At 34.3% G+C, this 18,197-nt stretch overlaps 1 protein-coding gene and 1 long non-coding RNA gene across 8 annotated transcripts in view; one reads left to right on the forward strand and one right to left on the reverse strand.

Annotated features, from left to right (window-relative positions):
• Positions 1-18,197, reverse strand: part of LOC109144075 — an 86,857-nt gene that overhangs the window by 60,723 nt on the left and 7,937 nt on the right. The window lies entirely within an intron of this gene.
• The window catches only part of CDIN1 (CDAN1 interacting nuclease 1), a 135,210-nt gene that overhangs the window by 50,150 nt on the left and 66,863 nt on the right, over positions 1-18,197 (forward strand). For 5 of the 7 annotated variants that reach the window (XM_039552332.1, XM_039552328.1, XM_039552329.1 and 2 more), the window contains exons 6-10: positions 2,534-2,613; positions 2,968-3,017; positions 5,851-5,918; positions 10,951-11,016; positions 13,356-13,461. In XM_039552332.1, coding sequence (XP_039408266.1) covers positions 2,534-2,613; positions 2,968-3,017; positions 5,851-5,918; positions 10,951-11,016; positions 13,356-13,461 — 370 coding nt within the window. Of the gene's footprint in view, positions 1-2,533; positions 2,614-2,967; positions 3,018-5,850; positions 5,919-10,950; positions 11,017-13,296; positions 13,462-18,197 lie in introns of those variants that run through there. The other 2 variants (XM_039552334.1, XM_039552335.1) reach the window with 2 other exon arrangements.

Genomic DNA, 18,197 nt, shown 5'->3' on the forward strand with positions numbered 1-18,197 from the left:
GCAAACAGAAGTGATTTCTTCATTTAAAAGAAATGGTGCTACATCCCACCTTTTTTTATTATATTCCACTGATAATTCAGTTTGACCACAACTAGAAGTAGTATAGCAGCTTGAGTAAGAAGAGCAGATAACCTGCTTTCATTTAAATATTCATCTTACTTTTGATAGGGTAAAGAAGAGATCTGTGCAAGAATAGTGTTTCAATAAACTTTATTTTCTATCTGGCATTATTGTTCACATAAAAACCCTAGCACTTGTGTGCCATTTCAGTTTCTACACAGTCAGCCTGTTGAGATGCTGCTGCTGCAGTAACTGGCTTTCTTAAAGAATAATTATAGTTGAAGGTACTTTATCTTAGCTGCATAGATAATGCAAAGTTAATAATGTGCATGATGATTTTTTTTAATTTTGCAGGACATTACATAAGCAGATAATGTTTATATACGAAAAAAAGTAATATATTCAAAAGTAGCATAGTAATCAGTTCTGTTTGATGCCTTTTCTTTTAGAAGCATAGTTTAACAACTTGTAGAACCAATGTGACATCAGCCTAATATAAAATGCAGTATGTCAATTCATTATTACTCTGAGAGAGGTAAAGAATAGAATATCTGGTAACCAGAATGAGAAACTGAAGTTGACAGAAATAGAGGAAATTTATTCTGCACCTGTAGCTCATTACTCAAAATAGTGTCCAGTTAAACATTTTCCAAATGTAAATCTGTGGTGTTTTTCTGGAGTTTAATCAGTCATAAAAATACTTAATTTTTCATAATCAAATCATAATATCTAGATCAGTAGCCCTTCAAAGCAGTGAATTCTCTGTTACGCTCGTCATTATTTTACCATTCTATCAATCTCTCTATTGGCAAACTGTTGTTTGTGTATTATTCCTTCCAAGTGAAAAATGGTTATTGTTTTAATTTTTAGTGCCAGTAATGTAAATACGCACACGACCTTTTGTTTCTCCTTTTCAAAGTTTTAATGCTAAGTAAAACATGCATTTTTAGCAGTGTGCAAAAGCTAAAGTAAAATGCCTATTTATTCTTAGTATTAACTTACAAAAGTAATGTTTATTTCATATGAGATTAATATGATACATAGATGTAATGTGGCATGTTGCTTCTGGAAGTGCTTTTGCTTAGTGGAAATCATTCTCTTTAAAAGTATTTGCACAAACTTTTGCTCCTGCCGGTGATGATAGTTTTTTGTAGCTCTTGCAAAGCCTTGAAACTCATTCAGGGGTTCGTATTCCTTTGCCTAATGTGGTATAGTTTTCAAAATAAATTATTTTCTTGCAAATACTACATTCACCTGAATGTGATGCTTTTAAGAGGTAACTTGGGGAGAAGATGACAATGCCAGTCTCCTTTACTTTCAGCAAAGCATTTACACACATCCATTAATACAGCAGCATTGCTGCTTATATGGCAGATCCCTTCATGTCACAGGCTCTGTCAGTCCTTTTCACAGTGTCACCTGAGCCTTTTGCTTCAGTTACTGAAGATCATAACAAAGCTTTGGCTCTGAGTTGGGGCAAAACAGATGAAGAACAGGAAAAGAGTAGTTTTTCATTTTCTTTACAGGACTGAAGCACACACAGGTTAAAGGAATTACTCTGAAGTCACACAGAAAATCTTCGGCAAAATGGGGGACCTTGCTAGTTTCAAACCTGGTCTACACTTAAGGATTCAGTGGTATAAATACACCACCAGCTGAGCTCCATCGGACCCAGGGCAGAGGCAGAATGTGCAGCAGTGTTGACTTTTCTCTGAGAAATTGTAAAATGAAATATTTTATGCTTTTAGAAGGGATTTTTCTAGATTAAAATCTGTCCACTACTATTAACTGGTATTTACAACTACCCAGACTAGGCATATGGAGAGAAAACAATGCCAAGGATTGAAAAGACTATTTGAAAATAAACTAAAGATATCTCCTTTTTTATGTTATTTTTTCATTGTAGTAGCAAGATCAGTGAGTAAAAAAATGATAGGTGCTAAAATTAGCTTCTGATTTCTTTTGACTTATATCTATACATTTGAAAAAAGCAAAGAAAGCCTTTTCCCAGCTCTTAAGTGAAGTCAGAAAAATGTGTCAACACTAAATTAGTAAATCCTTAAATTTGAAAACTAATACATTGGAATCATGAAGTCCTTAAAGTACTTTTTAAAGGCCGTTTTGAATTTTTAAATATCTTTTTCCTAAAGTTCTAATAGGGATATGAAGGTTATTTTGAGTTACATGTACTGTATACTAAGCAATTTCCTTAGAAGCTGCATGATGCTTCTAAAGCACAAACTGTCCAGTGGAAAAATATAAGGGCCTTCTTTCACTGTGGACTAATAAAATCCTTTCGCATTTCAAGACTTTAGAGTTAATTGTGTCAGAATGGGTAAATAGTTATGAATTTGTAAGTTTGTAATTGCTAGGTGGATAATTTTCAAAATTATTGATATCATCAATGTCTTTATTAGAAAAGTGTAACTGAACTAACTGGTTTATTGTATGGTTTTTATTTTTATTTCTCTAGCCTCCAAAACGCTTATAAATAGTATGCTACGGGACCCTTCTCAGATTCCAGATGGAGTTCTAGCAAATCAGGTCTATCAGGTATTAATCACACTTGTTTTCTTTGGTATGGTTTTTTTTTCCTGTGGCGATTCTGTTATCTGCCTAGCAGAGTACAAGATTTTAAACCTCATTTAATTACTGTCATCATAAACTATCAGTGAGGTCAGAGTGCACTATAAATGGCAGTGCAATATTTGTGAGGGGAGCATTTCACTTTTTAATAGCTTGCTTTTATAGTGAATAAAAGCATGCAGTTTTTGTTTTCTGTGGTTAAATCTGAACAGCATCTGATAGCCTTTTTGAGGAAAAGTAATTACTGTTTTTAAGATACACTTTAACTATAATGGTTTTGTAGTTGCCCATCAGTGTACTACTTCTCTTATTTGTCTGCAGTGTACTGTGAATGACTGTTGTTATGGACCACTGGTGGACTGCATCAAACAGTATCCTTTCCCATAAAATTTTAGGTGCACAATTGATGAGCTTAGACTGTGTGGAAGAGATGTGTCTAGCTTTAACCTGACATAAAGTTCTGCTTCACAAAACACGTTTCATACTCCTCTCTTTTACATTCAGCCAGCTAGAGGGTCACTGCAGAGCTTTCTCTTACACTAACAAAAATCAGATGGACCATGGGAAGATGTCAGTTTGGTGGTTACACATTCATATGCCTGATTGAACCTCTTTGGTTTTGATTAGTTGAAATGCATATCTGGTTTTCTCTTAAGACTAGGTGACCATGCTTGGAGTGGTGGAGTTGGACTAGATGATCTCTGGAAACACCTTCCAATCTCAGCTATTTTGTGATTAAATTAATAAGTTTCATAGATAGTGTTCAACTTTATGGCTTTGCTTTGTTACAAATATGAGTTTTAACTGTAATTTTTTCAAGTGAAATTCAGGCATAATTGACCAGTTAATATTTTAAACTCCTATCTGACATTCCAGTGCAGTTCTTTTATTTTCTCTTCTTCTTAAAGGAGATTATACTAGCTGCAGTAAAACCCCCCTACGTATCCTGATTTTCCAGGGATTTTTTTTTTGTAGTGTTGAAATAGTTAATTAGAGAGCCATACAGTGAGTACACTGAGGGAACTCCACATGGCACTGAGTGTTCCAGACTAAGATTAGAATTTGTTTGGAATGATCACTGAGAACCCAAATCTACTTTATTAAAGTCCTGCAGGAGTAGCTCTTCTGTTTCAGTCTGCAGTCAAAGGAACAATTTCAAAATCATGGCCTGCTATCACTGAGCAGGCTAGTAAGGCAGTTCCCTCCCAAGTCCTAGAGAATCCTTGCATGGATCTCTGCATCCAGTTTGGGGGAAGATCTTGATTTCACTGTACAGGTGCAGGATAGGAAAGCTACAGTGATGTTTAGTTATGCATGAAAAACAGTACTTCTTGTAGTTGTGATACATGTAATTGTCACTCCTTAAAAATACTTTATTTCCACTGGAAGCACTTGTCTGGTGTCTACTACAGCCTCAGCCCTGCTCCCATTAACTTTAACAGCAGCAGGATAGAGTTCTAATTGTCTTTGTATTTTGTGCTTTTAATTGTAATTTTAAATATTCATTGAGATTATCTTCACAATTAAACAAAGCGCACTGAAAGTGGATTAATCTAATAAACCACACATTTTAAAGGGTTGTTGATCACTAATTTCCATATCCAGAATTTTAAGATTAATATTTTGTGGATGAGCAATCTGGCTGTAGTCTTCTGAAAGTGTCATGTTTAAAAGTAATAAAGACACATATGTAGAATTATGAGCCATTTTTAAGACTTACTTGCCTTCAGTCTAGAAAAGACTTTTATATCCTCTTCAGGTTCTGGCTCAAATCTGTTGTGGAATGTGCCGTGACATCAATGAGAATATGGAGGAGTTTTTCAATTCCATTTTGGTACAGAAAAGTTTAATACTAAGCTGTATGAGTGCATTACTGCAAGTATGTTGCTGAATTAGATGTTAATTTTGAGGTGCATAAAATAGTTAAAAATCAATTTAAAGTTAAGGTTTTAAAAGCATAATGTCTTCTGAAGGATTGCATATTGATTTTAAATATAACTATCTAATTGTATATGCATGGACTAAAGTATGAAGTCAACCTCTTTGTAAATGCCAAGAGGCTATTTTTCAGTAATAGTTCAGATGCTTACGGGAAACTAGGCTGCTAGACTGGATGAGTAGAAAATGGCTTGTGAGGTTATTTACAAGTTTTGCCCCATGGTCATTGCCATACATCAATAACAGGTATTATTAGAGACTAAGTGTTTCTGCTTATGGTGCATTATAAATTCTGTTTGCAGTATTTTTTCTTACCTTTTTGCAATTCTTCATTTGTCCCTTTTGTTCTGAAACTGCTAGTAGAGTTTAACATAATACATAGTTTCAATTGATATAAGCTGTATGTACATATGAAATGATTGCATAGAACTATTTTTTTTCTGTTCAGTATGAAGTGTTCATATGAGTTAAGTAATTAACTGTAATGGTAAGGTGATCTGTAGTTTAAGTTCTCAGAAGTTATTTTAAACAGAATTTGGAGCTTAACTGCTTTTAACATAAGATCTTTTATCATATTGTTCCATAGGATTCTTCTTAAAAGCTTCTGGAATAGAACTTTGCCCTCCACGAGGATACATAAAAATATTTAATATGGTAACTTTTTTACATATTGCTAGGAGTAGCACATTGGATCAACAGGCTGTCATTGAAGTGAAAAGGGCTTCACTATAAAATATGATTTCACCCTTCCCTGACATTAGTTCATGCTTCTGAAAAATCAATTAAAAGGATGGTTTTTTACAGTAAGATGTTTCAGATGGATGTAGTACCTATCAATTTCAGAATATAAAGAAAGAAAACCAGTTTGTTTCATCCTTTGCTGGATTGGAGAATTTATTGCTAGTCAGTAAAGAGCAACTTTAAAGGTATTTAACTACATGTTTTAGGATCACACTTCCTTTTATATTTAGAAGGAGAATAAATAAAAAATTGAAATATTGCCCTTAATTATACTGAATAAATATGGTCAAATGGGTCTTCATTCTGTCAAATGTATGCTGTTGATACAATAGTCTGATTTTCACAAAGTTAGTGTATGCTTCTGAAAATCCTTGTAAGGATATTCAAAACCTGGAGTTCAAATCACTGATCACTTCTGAAATGCAGATGAAGGCCAATCTATGATTAATTACTTTACCTATGATGTTTTTATGAAGTTGCATCTTTTCCAAAGTAATCTTCCATTTCTTAACCTAAAGCTATCAGCGCTATTGGGCATGAGCATGAAGTCTTGCTGCGAGAAATGCTTTTGGAAAAAAATCTCTCTTTCATAGGTAAGAATCTGTAGTAGAGGCTAGCCAGTGAATTCTTAACTTCAGAGATGTTGGTGACTGTTTACCCAAGACAAAAATCAGCCCAAATGCTCCCTATATTAGGTAGTAAAGGAAGAGTAAAATATGATTGATGCTGTACATGTTATCTTTTATTGATTTAGAACTGAGCAGGAACTCAGTTACCTAGTACCCTATATAATACAGCACATGCACAGTCTTGCAATTAATATTTTATAGAATAAGTAGCTGAAAAAAATGCTTTAATATCTGCTGCAGTATTACTTTTGGTGTCATGAGATATTAGCCATAATCTAGGCCTTATGAGATTTAGGAAGAAGCATAAGAAATATTAGCTTCACAATGCTTTATGTATTAAAGAACTGCTAGAAGATTCACTCATTTACCTTGCTGTGCAGTTTCTGCTGAATTTTTGCCCCCTGCTTCCCAATGAATGCAATTACTCTTTTTTACACTCCCTATTTTTAAAGTTATTTTAAGGATTAATTAGTTAGGAATTTACTTTCATTTTTTTCTTTTAGCCTGCAGTATGTTTCTTTTACATGAGTGCCATTGAAACAAAGATTCATGTTTAAAGTATCCGTTCTCTAAATGTGATAGTAAACAATGACTTCTTAAATCTTGGATTCCTTATGTGATGAGACGACAGCGAAGTGAAATGCTCTCTTCTGTTAAGGTTGAGCATTGTACTAAATTTGCATGAACAGGGAATTTTGCTGGGTTTACCTGACACTATGATCTCTCCTGGAGATATATCAGGTTAAGATTTTGGAAACCTTAAACAAATTTAAGAAGTTAGAGAGTGTTATTAAGCTTTTTAAAAGATTTGTCCATATAATTAAGGAACAGCTTTAGTGTGCTCTTTTATTTTAGAGAAAAGTGAAAGAAGGACAGGATTAACTATCACATGCAAGCTTGCAAATGACACTATGAAAACAGGAAGAGACAGATTTTCTTATTTAAGAGCATAGATACATGTAATACGTTTGCTTAAGCTGTAATTGCAGAAGTGATGGTGAGTTAAAATACCAAACAGTTCTAGGAACAGTAAGTATAAAACAAACAGCCAGGAAAGGTTATGGAATCACCTTCAATGAAGAATTCAAGGCTACATTTGACACTCATCTATCAAAGCAGGTAATGAAATCAATCCTGTCACGATACAAGGGAATGGAGTGGATGACTCATTAAGGGATCCCCTACCCAACAATTATCATTTTATTTGGCTTGTGTAAGCTTATGCAGTATAAAAATCACATTTAAATTGTATGTTTCACAACCTTGGATTTTGTCTTTAGAAATTAGCTCCAAGAAATTTGTGCTATCAAATTAAAACATCTAGAATGGGTTAACTTGTTAGAATATGAAGATAGAAATGAGAGAGCTTAATTTGTTGTTCATATTTTATGTATAGTGAAGTATTGTTTAGTCATGATTTAAGATATGTTTTGTATTTATTATGTCTGTGATCACCTATGTTTTCAGGTTCTACGTGTGTTTGGGGTTTGGGGTATTTAAAAAAAAAAAGCTTTCCCTAAGTATCTGCAAGATGAACCCTACCAAGTCCCTTGCAATACAGCCTTTCCTTTCTGAAAACCTAGTTTCAAAACTGCTTGAAGAAAACATCAGGAAAACAGAAGAGATGACAGTATTTCCCATAGGTCCACAAATTCAGGCTTTTCTGCGTAATACTTCATTCCAATTTTGAAGATGGCTTATTATTTACATGGCTTATGACTTGTAATTCCATTACTTTTTAACATGTTTTAAAGGAACAGCAGTTCTGTATTAGTGTACTATTACACTGTACTGTTCTTCAACAATAGTTAGGGGGTTTGTATCAAATGTGTTCACCTGAGCAACAGAGAGTCTAGTACAGGAGAAGAAAGTAAAAGTCAAAGGACACAGTGAATATGAAGTGCCCCAGTATAGTCTGAGAGCATGAAGCAGCTTTTCAGGTTCAAGACAGAATTTGTCTGTTTCTAGAGCAGTTAGCTTTCAAAGCCTACAGATCAGAAATAACACCTTCAGACTCACCCTGGAATTGACTGGAAACCTATACACACTAGTGGGGGTTACATTTTATTAATACACTGTTCATGAGAAGTGCTTCATATACCATGTCCTCTCTTCAGCAAAAACACAGCTCTCAAGTCTTTATCACTTGGCCTGAGATTAAAGTGATCAAATGTAGCATTCTATCAAAAGAGGCTCACAGCTTCATAGACCATACTGAAATGCCAGGAATTTCTAGGTTCTATATAGAATTTTTTTTTTTTTTTTGGTATCATTATCATGAATATATTAGGAAAGCTTTTAGATATATGGGGAGGTACTGAGCTTTATCCTCCTTTGGTTCCCACGAGTGGATATAAATCATGAAATCTGATCAGTATTTTCTGCTGTAATCTTAAATTTGCAGTTGTAGCTCATTCATGCACCAACAGAAGAAGGCTAGTAATATAAGAACAACGATGTGTTACATGGTTATGATCGAGTGTGGCATTATGGTAAAGATGAAGCTGCAGTCTTGTTGAAAATCTAAATTAATGGAGTATCTGTTGACAAACTACTTATTAGGGCTGTTTCCACATAATTTCCAAACCTGAGGATTTATAAATGTATCTGTCAAAACTGCTGTGGGCTGGCTTTCAAGCAGTTATTAAATTATTCTCTTAATCCATGCTAGAGTTTAAAGATGTTTAGAGGTGCAGAATGCTGCCTCTGTCGTTTCCAGACCAATGTGAAACATAACCTGGGCTGAAAAGCTAGAACTTCTTTTTGATGGGGTTACAGTTTAAAACAAAAATTTTATGGTGATTATGGGGAGTTCCAGTACTTATTTTTTCCCCAGAGTTATAAAGCTTCAAAACACTTGGAGAAATAGTAATGCAAAGTTATGTTTCTGCACATGATAGACACATCAATAATAAACATGCTTTTTAATATGTTTTCCAATGTTAATCACAGTTCAGAATGCTAGGAGAAACCATGTAAAGACATTCGGTACCAGATTTAAAACAAAAACCATGTTCTTTTCCAAGCCATTAATTAAAAGGTTTTAAAAGTAATCGGGCACCCTTGAAAGAATAATCTGTTGAAGAATATTAAAAGCAATGCTGATGGAGATTCCAGTTCAGAGACCTGCCATGTTGACCTATTGAAACATGTGTTTACATCTGTTTTGGTTTTCAGTAAGTTTTTTTAAGGTGCATTTCCCTTATTTTGTGATACTGGTATCTGTTAGATGTGAAAGAAAAGACTGATCTTTCCATTGCTGTTGCTCTTAAATGAACAAATTTCAGCTGAGACATCCTATTGTCTATCCTAGGTTGTTTTAAATGATTAAGAGCAGGTTGCAGTTAACTAGATTTGGATACAACTGTTTTGTTGTTTGTTTTTTGTTTTTTATTAATAAGGATGAAAAGATTATGTAGAACATTAATTCATTTTTATGTTATGGCATAAAACTCTCTATTCATAGGCTCTGTTAAATTAGAACCTTCTTAATCTTAACATCATTTATCTGTATACATGACATTCTAAGTTTCAAAAAATAGCCAAAAACCAAGTCTGTCTCCAAATCCTAGAAATGTTTTTCATTACCTGATCATCTGATCAGATGATATAATAAAGTGTCAATTTACAGCATAGTCTGTTTATAGTGAAGAAGTGCTCTCAAAATTAAAAAAAAAATATGGTACCACTCAAAAAGAATAAACATCTATTGCAGTTTACACTGACATGAATGTTCAGCTTTCCAAATTTACTTCTGTCCCACTTTCAGAGTTAGTTCACTATATAAAATATTTCAGATTTATATTCTTCAGTGAAAAAGAGTGGGAGAGTTTGCTTTTGGCACTATTACAGTATTTTGATTTCTAAGTTCGTATGTTTTTGTTGTCATTAAAATGTTACTTGGACTCAAACTGCTGACCTTTCAGGATTTGCACAAAGTATTCAAAAACTGAGTTCTGAACATTGGCCATGAAACTACTGTCCTAACCTGATAAATGGATTGGAAATAAGTTACCCAACAGTGAGAATGGACCATTAATTTTAATCAAAGGTGATGTAGAAAGGCGAATGGGATGCATGACAATGTCAACAGCCCAGTAGGTGTTAAGGGGCTACACAGCCTTACTTGTTACTAGGTAGTGCCATTAGTTGAGCTTGGGTGAAGACAGAAAGCCATGCCTGGAATTGAATGACCAGGTCACTCCGAATTCTAATGGAGAAATGGTGTTTCAGAAATACCAATGTAATGGTATCAGAAATCAAGGACAGTAGTTTAAAAATATTAAGGGATTGCTTGGGCTTTCTTTCTTTTTTTGTTTTTGTTTTCTTTAAAAGGGAGCATCTTTTGCCTTTTGCAGTTTTGTCTTGCTCACTCATTATTATTTCTTGAAATATTCAGCTCTAATATTTGTAAGCAATAAAGTTATAGACTTAATGTTAGCAGAATGTCTAAATCTTTTTATGTTCAGAAATTGGATAAATTCTACGGAATCCAGAATGCAAGAGAAACTAAAATTATGGCTCTTCTCTACTTTAATAAATTTCTGGGAGAGAAGGATTTTCTTGCTCTTTTTTTTAACAACTTTATGCTAACACTAAAAATAAAACCAAGGCAGCAGCAACAGTATATCTACATTGTGGTGTTGGTAGGATTAATCTTAACATATCCGAAGGTGGAGAGACTCTTCTTTCAATCAGTGAATATACCTCTTTATTTTGAATATTTGGAGGTTATAAAATACTGTATGACAGCTGGAATTAATGATGTTTATAATGAAGACATAAAAATGCAGGGATGACAAAGAAGCATTTTTATATCCATGCTTCAGGTTTTCTACAAAGGTTCATTTAATCTGACACAGCATTGCATGCATAAGAAAGATATGTATGACTGCATTAGTAATTCTTGCACTCTTATTTAAAAGAAAATTAATTATGCTGCTGTCTACTTAATGGAATAGTTTTATAAACAGTAGTTCTTATTTTCTATGTACAGCTGAAGATCAGCTTCGTGCAAAGGGTTATGACAAAACACCAGACTTTATTTTAGAAGTGCCAGTAGGTAAGTCCTCTAAAAGAATTTCTATTATTTTGTTTAGAGGTGTTCATGCTAAAATATTATGGCTACTTAAGTGAAGCATATTCTAGGATACTGCAAATAAGTCTCTTCAGGAGTTACCCAATAATTTTAAGAACTTCTAGTTTGAGTCAGAGAGATTTGATCCTATATAGTGTTACCCAGTGTTTCTTCTTTAGTCTCTGCATGTTTTCACCTCATTATCAAGAAAAAAGGAAAAAGAAAGCAATGGTAGGAATGCCCAAATCCCTGCTCCCTCTAATGTACTCTACCCGCTGTCCTTCTGAACTAAACTCTGAAATACCTATAATTGTTTTTTACTTCTAGACCAAATCAGTTCAAAGTAGTCTTAAGAGTATTCTGTTACACCTATAGGTCATTGCATCAGGGTTTGTCATTGTGCAGTTAATCTTTTGCCATCACTTTGCATCTAAATACAACTCAGAAGTTCTTTACTGTTTTTTAAAAGCCTGGATAGCAAGAAAGAATGAGAAATAAAAGTATAAAGGTTATGTTAAAGTTCATCTACCTTTTCTGGTCTTGAGGCCATGTGACAGCTCATCAATATCAGCAGGTAGGGAGAATTCACAACCTTTCTAGGTAACATGTGCCTATGGTCAGGCACTCTGACAGTTTAAAAGTGGTTGCTCATGCTCAGGTGGAAACTCCTGTGTTTAAGTTTGTATGCATTGCTTCTGTCCTGTGACTGGACACACTGAAAAGAGCCTGTCTCCCTCTTTACCACCTGCTCTTCAAAAAGTTTATACATTAGAAAGATTCCGCAGTAATGTGGACCACAATAAACACAGTATATATTTGGTATAAGGTACTCACTTCTATATTAGAAACATGAGATTATGTCCTACCTATTCAGGAGCCTGATTAAAAGAAAACTAGAAAAGCAACTATTTTTTTTTATTCTTGAGAAGGGAAACCAGGAAACACCCAAAAGAATTCTTTTTGTAATATTACCTTATTAGAAAGAAGGTTAAAAATAGCCATTAATTGATTTGCATAGATTTGTCTCAAAAAAATTCAAATAGTAATAGTACCTTGCTTTTTTCAAATTATTATAATCACTTGAGACTTACAGAAAATAATGTTCTACCTGTTGTCTGATCTGAATGAATGTATAGCAGCCCTTGGATTCTCTTCTTCCTGACTCAGTACATAACTAGGAAAGGCAAATGTTTCTTAGAAATTGCTTCTGAGCTGATTATACCTCAGCTGTTATATCTCCTGGGATCTAAAGGTGGTGTGGGTGGGGGAAGGATGTAGTAGTACAGGCCTACACAAGTTAACTGGGTTACTGATAGCAGGGTAGTGGTGGCACATAGAGCTTAGTGTTGTGACTTCATGAGTTATTTTCCCAGATTTCCTGAGTAATATTGCACTCTGTGGTCAATCATTTGCTGCCATAGCCTCTAGTAATCTTTCTGTATTGTGCTCCTGGATTTGCATGTTCTTTGAAAACCTCATTCCAAGTCAAATTTAGGCTAAGGCATCATGGTTGTGGATATTGTAGGTAACTCAAAATAAAGGTAACATTTCTAAAGATCTTAATGATAACCAACAACATCTTTTTGGAGAAAGAATGGTCTCTCAGAGTGATGCTCATGATTCCTTCTGCAAAATTATGTTGTCAACTTCAGAGAGTACATTCCTTTGTCAAAAAAAAGATGATTTTATTAATATTAGTCATTCACTCCTGCAAGAAATGAGGAAAGACATGAACCAAAGCAAATACCAAAGCATTAAAAGAAACAGAAATTCAAAATCACATTTTTTCACAGAAGCCTTCTTATTCCTAACTTCTTTCTGATGAAGCATTACTGGTTTTGCAAAAGAAAGGTAGCAGACACATGTCCAGGTTAAATTTCCTTCCCTTTCTTACACCTTCCATTCTGGATTGGTGGCAAGTGTCTGTCTTTAGCAGCTTAGCTAACTGTTTTTATCATTCATCAGAAGCTTCCAATTCCGTACCTGATAACGGCCTTCCAGCAAAGTAAGGGAATAGAAGAATACAACTGCTTCTTAGTCTACTCTTTTTCTTTACATTCTGCTTGTGTTAGAATAAATGCAGATATGTGGAACAGAGTGTAATTAAACTGAAATTAATGCGATTATCTGTTTAAGTATTTTCTGGTATTTTTTTTAAATGCCCTATGTGCGTATTTGAAAGATAATTTTTACAAATATGTAACTCAGTTGCAAGCATGATTTATGTGGTAGATTGTGGAGTAAATAGAATCTTCTCTAACACAGTCTTACAGGCTTTTGAGTGTGATTTTCAGAGTTCAGTTTATTTTCTGCTGTCACCCTAGCTGTGGAAGGACACATAATTCACTGGATTGAAAGCAAAGCCTCATTTGGTGATGAAAGTAGCCACCAAGCCTACTTGCAGGACCAGTTTTGGAGCTACTGGAACAGGTATATTTTTGTTATTTTTCCTTATAGATAAATAGGATTTCATTTTAAAAAGAAGTTACTGGATAAAACACTACTGACTCTACATGTTACTAATCTGCCATTTTGAATGTCATTTTCATTTCAAGTTGGTGTGCTGAAATACTTGTAAAAAATTGAGGTCTTAATCATTAACATGCAGCAGATCTATGTGGTGATTTTACAGTAATGCTAAATGACAGAGTAAGTTATTTTGGTACAGAAGTTATATGTCAATTTTTTTAGTACCTGACTTTGAAAGGAGATTTTGCTGTAACATTCTGGAATATGTGCAAGGTGACAAACTTGTTAAAAACATCTTCACAGTCTAACCAAGTGGGTTTTGTGTATAAAGGATGTTATTGCTCATTGTCATTGTAAGTAGGACAGTACTGTTACACAGTGGGTTTTTTTAATAAAGTTTTTCTTTTGTTTATTATTTACATTTGAAGCAATAATTACAATTATCTTCAAGTTGAAAATGTAAGTATTTGCAGGAGGGTAAGGAGGGAAACAAATTGTGCTGGACAGACTTTTGTGGCATGTTGATGGTGTAAAGGTATTTTCTTTTAAATATGGTTAAAATACTTCTGCTTTATTGTTCAAAAAAATCATTATCCATGACACCTCCTCACTGGAGGATTTTTTTCCCGAAAGATACTAAACACAATGCTTCATCTTCAGTGCCATTTTTGTATGTGGTAGAACCCTAAGCAAGATAGTGAGTGAGGTAAATTAAATTTTTAATAAAGGATTTTTTAAAGCATAAATTTAGAATTCTTCTCAGTGTCCACAAGAGAACATCAGAGGGATAGTGGAGAACATGGCACAAATGTGTGAACATGCAACAAAAAGGGGGTGTGTGCCAGTATCAGAGAGTAGTCTGGTGACTGTTAGTATTTCAGCTGAATGTGAAAATCGCTAGCAGTACCTTTGAAAATACCTTAAAAGAGGTTCAGTAAAAGGCAGCAGAGAAAGGGAAACAAGATCTTGATAATAACATCATCAAAGTTCGGAATTATGCTCTGCAGCAACATTCTTGATTGATTTGAAAAGGACCTGCTCTTATTTGACAATCCCAGAAAGCAGAGAATTGGAAAACTTGAATAAAAGTAATGGGAAACTTGGAAGGCTGTCAATTGTTGGATGAAGATATTATACTTTAGGAAAGTTGTAGAAAATAAATTGTGAAATACAGATTATAAAACTTAGAAAGAAACTTGAGTATATACAATATCTAAGCAAATGGTGAGAATGGCAGGAAAGAGTGTGATGCAAACAGTGCTGAATTGCACATCCAGTGTAAAAGAAATGGAGCAGCTCAGGCTGGGAGAAGGCCATCGGATGTACTGGAATACTTTCTGAGTATAAAGGGTGTGTTTGAAGGGATCCATGATGGTATCAGAGAAAAGCAGCTCCAATAAGTGAATTTTAAACAGATAGCATGAGCATAAAGATACTAAGTTGAAATGGGGTGAAAGTTACATAGACGGGTAGGATGAACAACTGATCCAGTTGTTGTTTGTAGTAAAATTGCCGTTGCAGTTCTGTCCTTTTTTTGTGCTACAAAGTGTCTATCAACATTTTAGTGTAAAACATTTGAGAATAGTGTGTACCATTTGCATCTGACATTTCCAAAGGAAACTTCTCTTATGCTTTTATCAAGAAACCAAGACATAGCTAACTTCATTTTAATTTTAACATGTACCAATTACTAATTCAACTTCAGAAATGGAATAACATCTCTCACTGAGCTGTTAGTCAAGTATCTTTAATGTTGCAAGCTAGACTGGAATGATACATAGATCAATAAAACATTTTGCAAGTAGTTTTGAGATTTTGCCAAATCTGCTGTTATAGCTGTTTGTATTGAAAACAACTACAAAAATGGTTGATTCTTAAATATAGTGAATTTACATTCATATAAAGGAAACTAGAACTCCATTGTAGGATTTGTTACACCCTAAATCCAAAATCTAGGTTAATTATGGAAATTAGGCAGATTTCTATGCGGTTTTTTTTAACAATAAATCCCATTAGTTTTAATTTTGGTACCGTTTGGCCAAGTGGACAGTGCCACATCTTCTGAAATGAGTTCTGAATTACTGTGGCTTCTAATATAATGACAGTTGGGTTAATGAATCCATGTTGACAGATTAGGTTGCATGTAGGTTAGGCAGTTAACTTTCATTGGTCTCTGAAACTATTTATATGAAAGGACACAGGTGTAGCTGCACAAACTGTGAATCAATTTTGTATTATTTCATCAGTCTGTGCAGAGGTCTCTCAGTGAGAACCAGATTCTCAGTCAATTCACCACACCTTTGTGTCTCCCTTCCTCTTGAAAGAGAAATTATTTGGACAACAAGCATGAGTTCACAATAGAGATGATACAACACTCAATAAATAGTTTAGTGTTTTGTAAACCTGACACATTGGCTGAACTTAAAACAGAAATTAAATTCAAGAGAAAATCTGTATCGCCTGTTAGATGTGGATAAAAATACAAATCTAGATACTTTGAAAGGAATGAAAGTGAGAGGTTTCAGACCTATTCCATTCAACTTTTTTATTGCTTCTCTAAAAATTAGGAGTCAAACTGGAAAAGTTTCTGCATTCTTTTCTCACATGTCACAGATGTAAGATGAATTTTACTCAGAATCTGACTGAAATCTTTGAACATAGCTGGGGTTTGTTTGCTGTTATGTGTGTATTTCATTAAATCCTGTACTTTGTGCTAACTAAATCTGTGAGTGTCTGTACTGACAGGAAAGAAATGGCACTTTCTCATTTAACAGAACAGCTCCCTAGATGCAGTCAACCATGTCTGTTCACCTCAGTGCAGAAGAACACCTTTTTATTACTCTGAGTTCTGCAGGGACAGCTTAGCAAGGTTTTTTATGGCTCATACATCAATGATATTGTTAAGCAATTTTCAATTGCAGTGGTGCACTGCAACCTCATCTTCAAATTAAGCTTCACATTAAAAATGTACAAAGTGTACCTTGTCAGTGGATTTGCACGGTTATAATTTAAGATGTTGTTTAGATATTGAGCTTTTTCAATAATAAAGAAACAGGAAAAGGCAAGTTTGGTCTTGCCTATTTCCAGCGTGATTTTGCAGAGTGATGTTTTAGGAAAAAAAGCTATTTTATATACTGGACAGACTTAGTATAAAGTGATTCATATACTTCTCTCAGTATGTTTGTTCCTTCAGAGTGGTGGTATCCACTGAGCAGGCTGTAGTTTACACTGCCGCTGGGTAAACAAAAAAAAACAAAATATAATTGCTTTGTGCACATGTAGTAGATACCACACTTTTCATTTTTCACTGGTCTACATTGGTGTATTTGTTGTAAGCATGAGAATAAAAGCTGTTGAATAGTCTGTGGGACCAAAGGTAATTTGGAGAGCATGAACAGGAAGTTATGCAGATTGCACTTTAAAATGGGGTCTATGAGCATGTAAATTATTTTAGGATTTAGATGAATGTTGCTGTTTCTTTTTTTTTTCCCTCCGTAGTGTTTTTATAACTGATTTTTATGAGTTATTTTATAACTTTTTTCTAACTTAAATTAAAAATTGGAGTCCTGGCTGTAAAAGTCTGTTAGTCAGAGCTGACAGGCATGACTACTGTTTTCTAAGGATATACAGATCAGCAACACATGGTTCATACAGTAATTAGTGGGTGCAGTGTCAGTGACTTGCTGTAAGAAGATACAAACTCGAATACAGCAATTTACATTTTCTATCTTCTACAAGCATGGCTAAGGCATATGTACAATCTGGAATGTAATTTCTAGAGAGTCCCAGGAGAAAGCTTGACGCCATTATTAGCTAAAGAAATTTTACTATATGTGAGGAAGACTGTAGGAAAATGTCATATTTGACGCTGTTATTAAACTAAAGGCATTTTCACATAGTGGAAAAGAAGCATTTCATCTTCTCTTTGAATAAAAATGGTAGGTCATCTCTGTACTAAATTTCTTCCGCCATTTGTTTGTGTTCCAAATGCTGTTAGTCCTGTGCTTCTGCTTTTTTGAAAGAATAAATAAAAGAAAGTTTCCCATAAGTAATTTTAAAGTAGTAATCACACTTTTTGGCAGCCTAAATTCATGATTCAGTGTGTTGTTAATTGGTATATTATGCCTGATCTTGAGACTTCAGTTCATAACTATCAGTCATAGTAAAATTATCAAATTATCATAGAACCCCGTCAATTAATAAAAGGATATTTATTTCAGAGAAGTGCAAACACAAATGATGCAAAGGATTGTATTTCACAACACAAACACAGATAATGTGTTCCTAGGGTTTTTTGAGAAGAGTGTTTTGTTCAAATGCATTTACAGTTGATTGTGAGGATGAATGATATGTGAGCAAAGTCTGAATCAGGACATCAGAATTATAGACGTTTTTTGCTGTTCATCTCTTTAAATTGCTTTAACAGTTTACTGTGAAGACTGTTGAAGTAGTAATTCTTGTCTGGTTGTAGGTGGTAGGGGAAGAGGGAGATCTGTTGTGGGTTTATGGATGTCTGTTTTATTAACAAGTTCAGTATTCTTCAGTTGCAGATGGTTTAAAAATTTGTATTGGTGAGTTGAAAGCCATTGTAACAACCTGACTTGGAAGAAACCTTGGGAGTTACATTTGTCAAGTGGCTAGGAAAACTGTTCATGCATACCCAGTATCCAAAGCAGCCCAAACATAAAGAACTGAAA

The sequence above is a fragment of the Corvus cornix genome, chromosome 5 (assembly GCF_000738735.6).
Source record: "Corvus cornix cornix isolate S_Up_H32 chromosome 5, ASM73873v5, whole genome shotgun sequence".
NCBI lineage: Eukaryota > Metazoa > Chordata > Aves > Passeriformes > Corvidae > Corvus > Corvus cornix.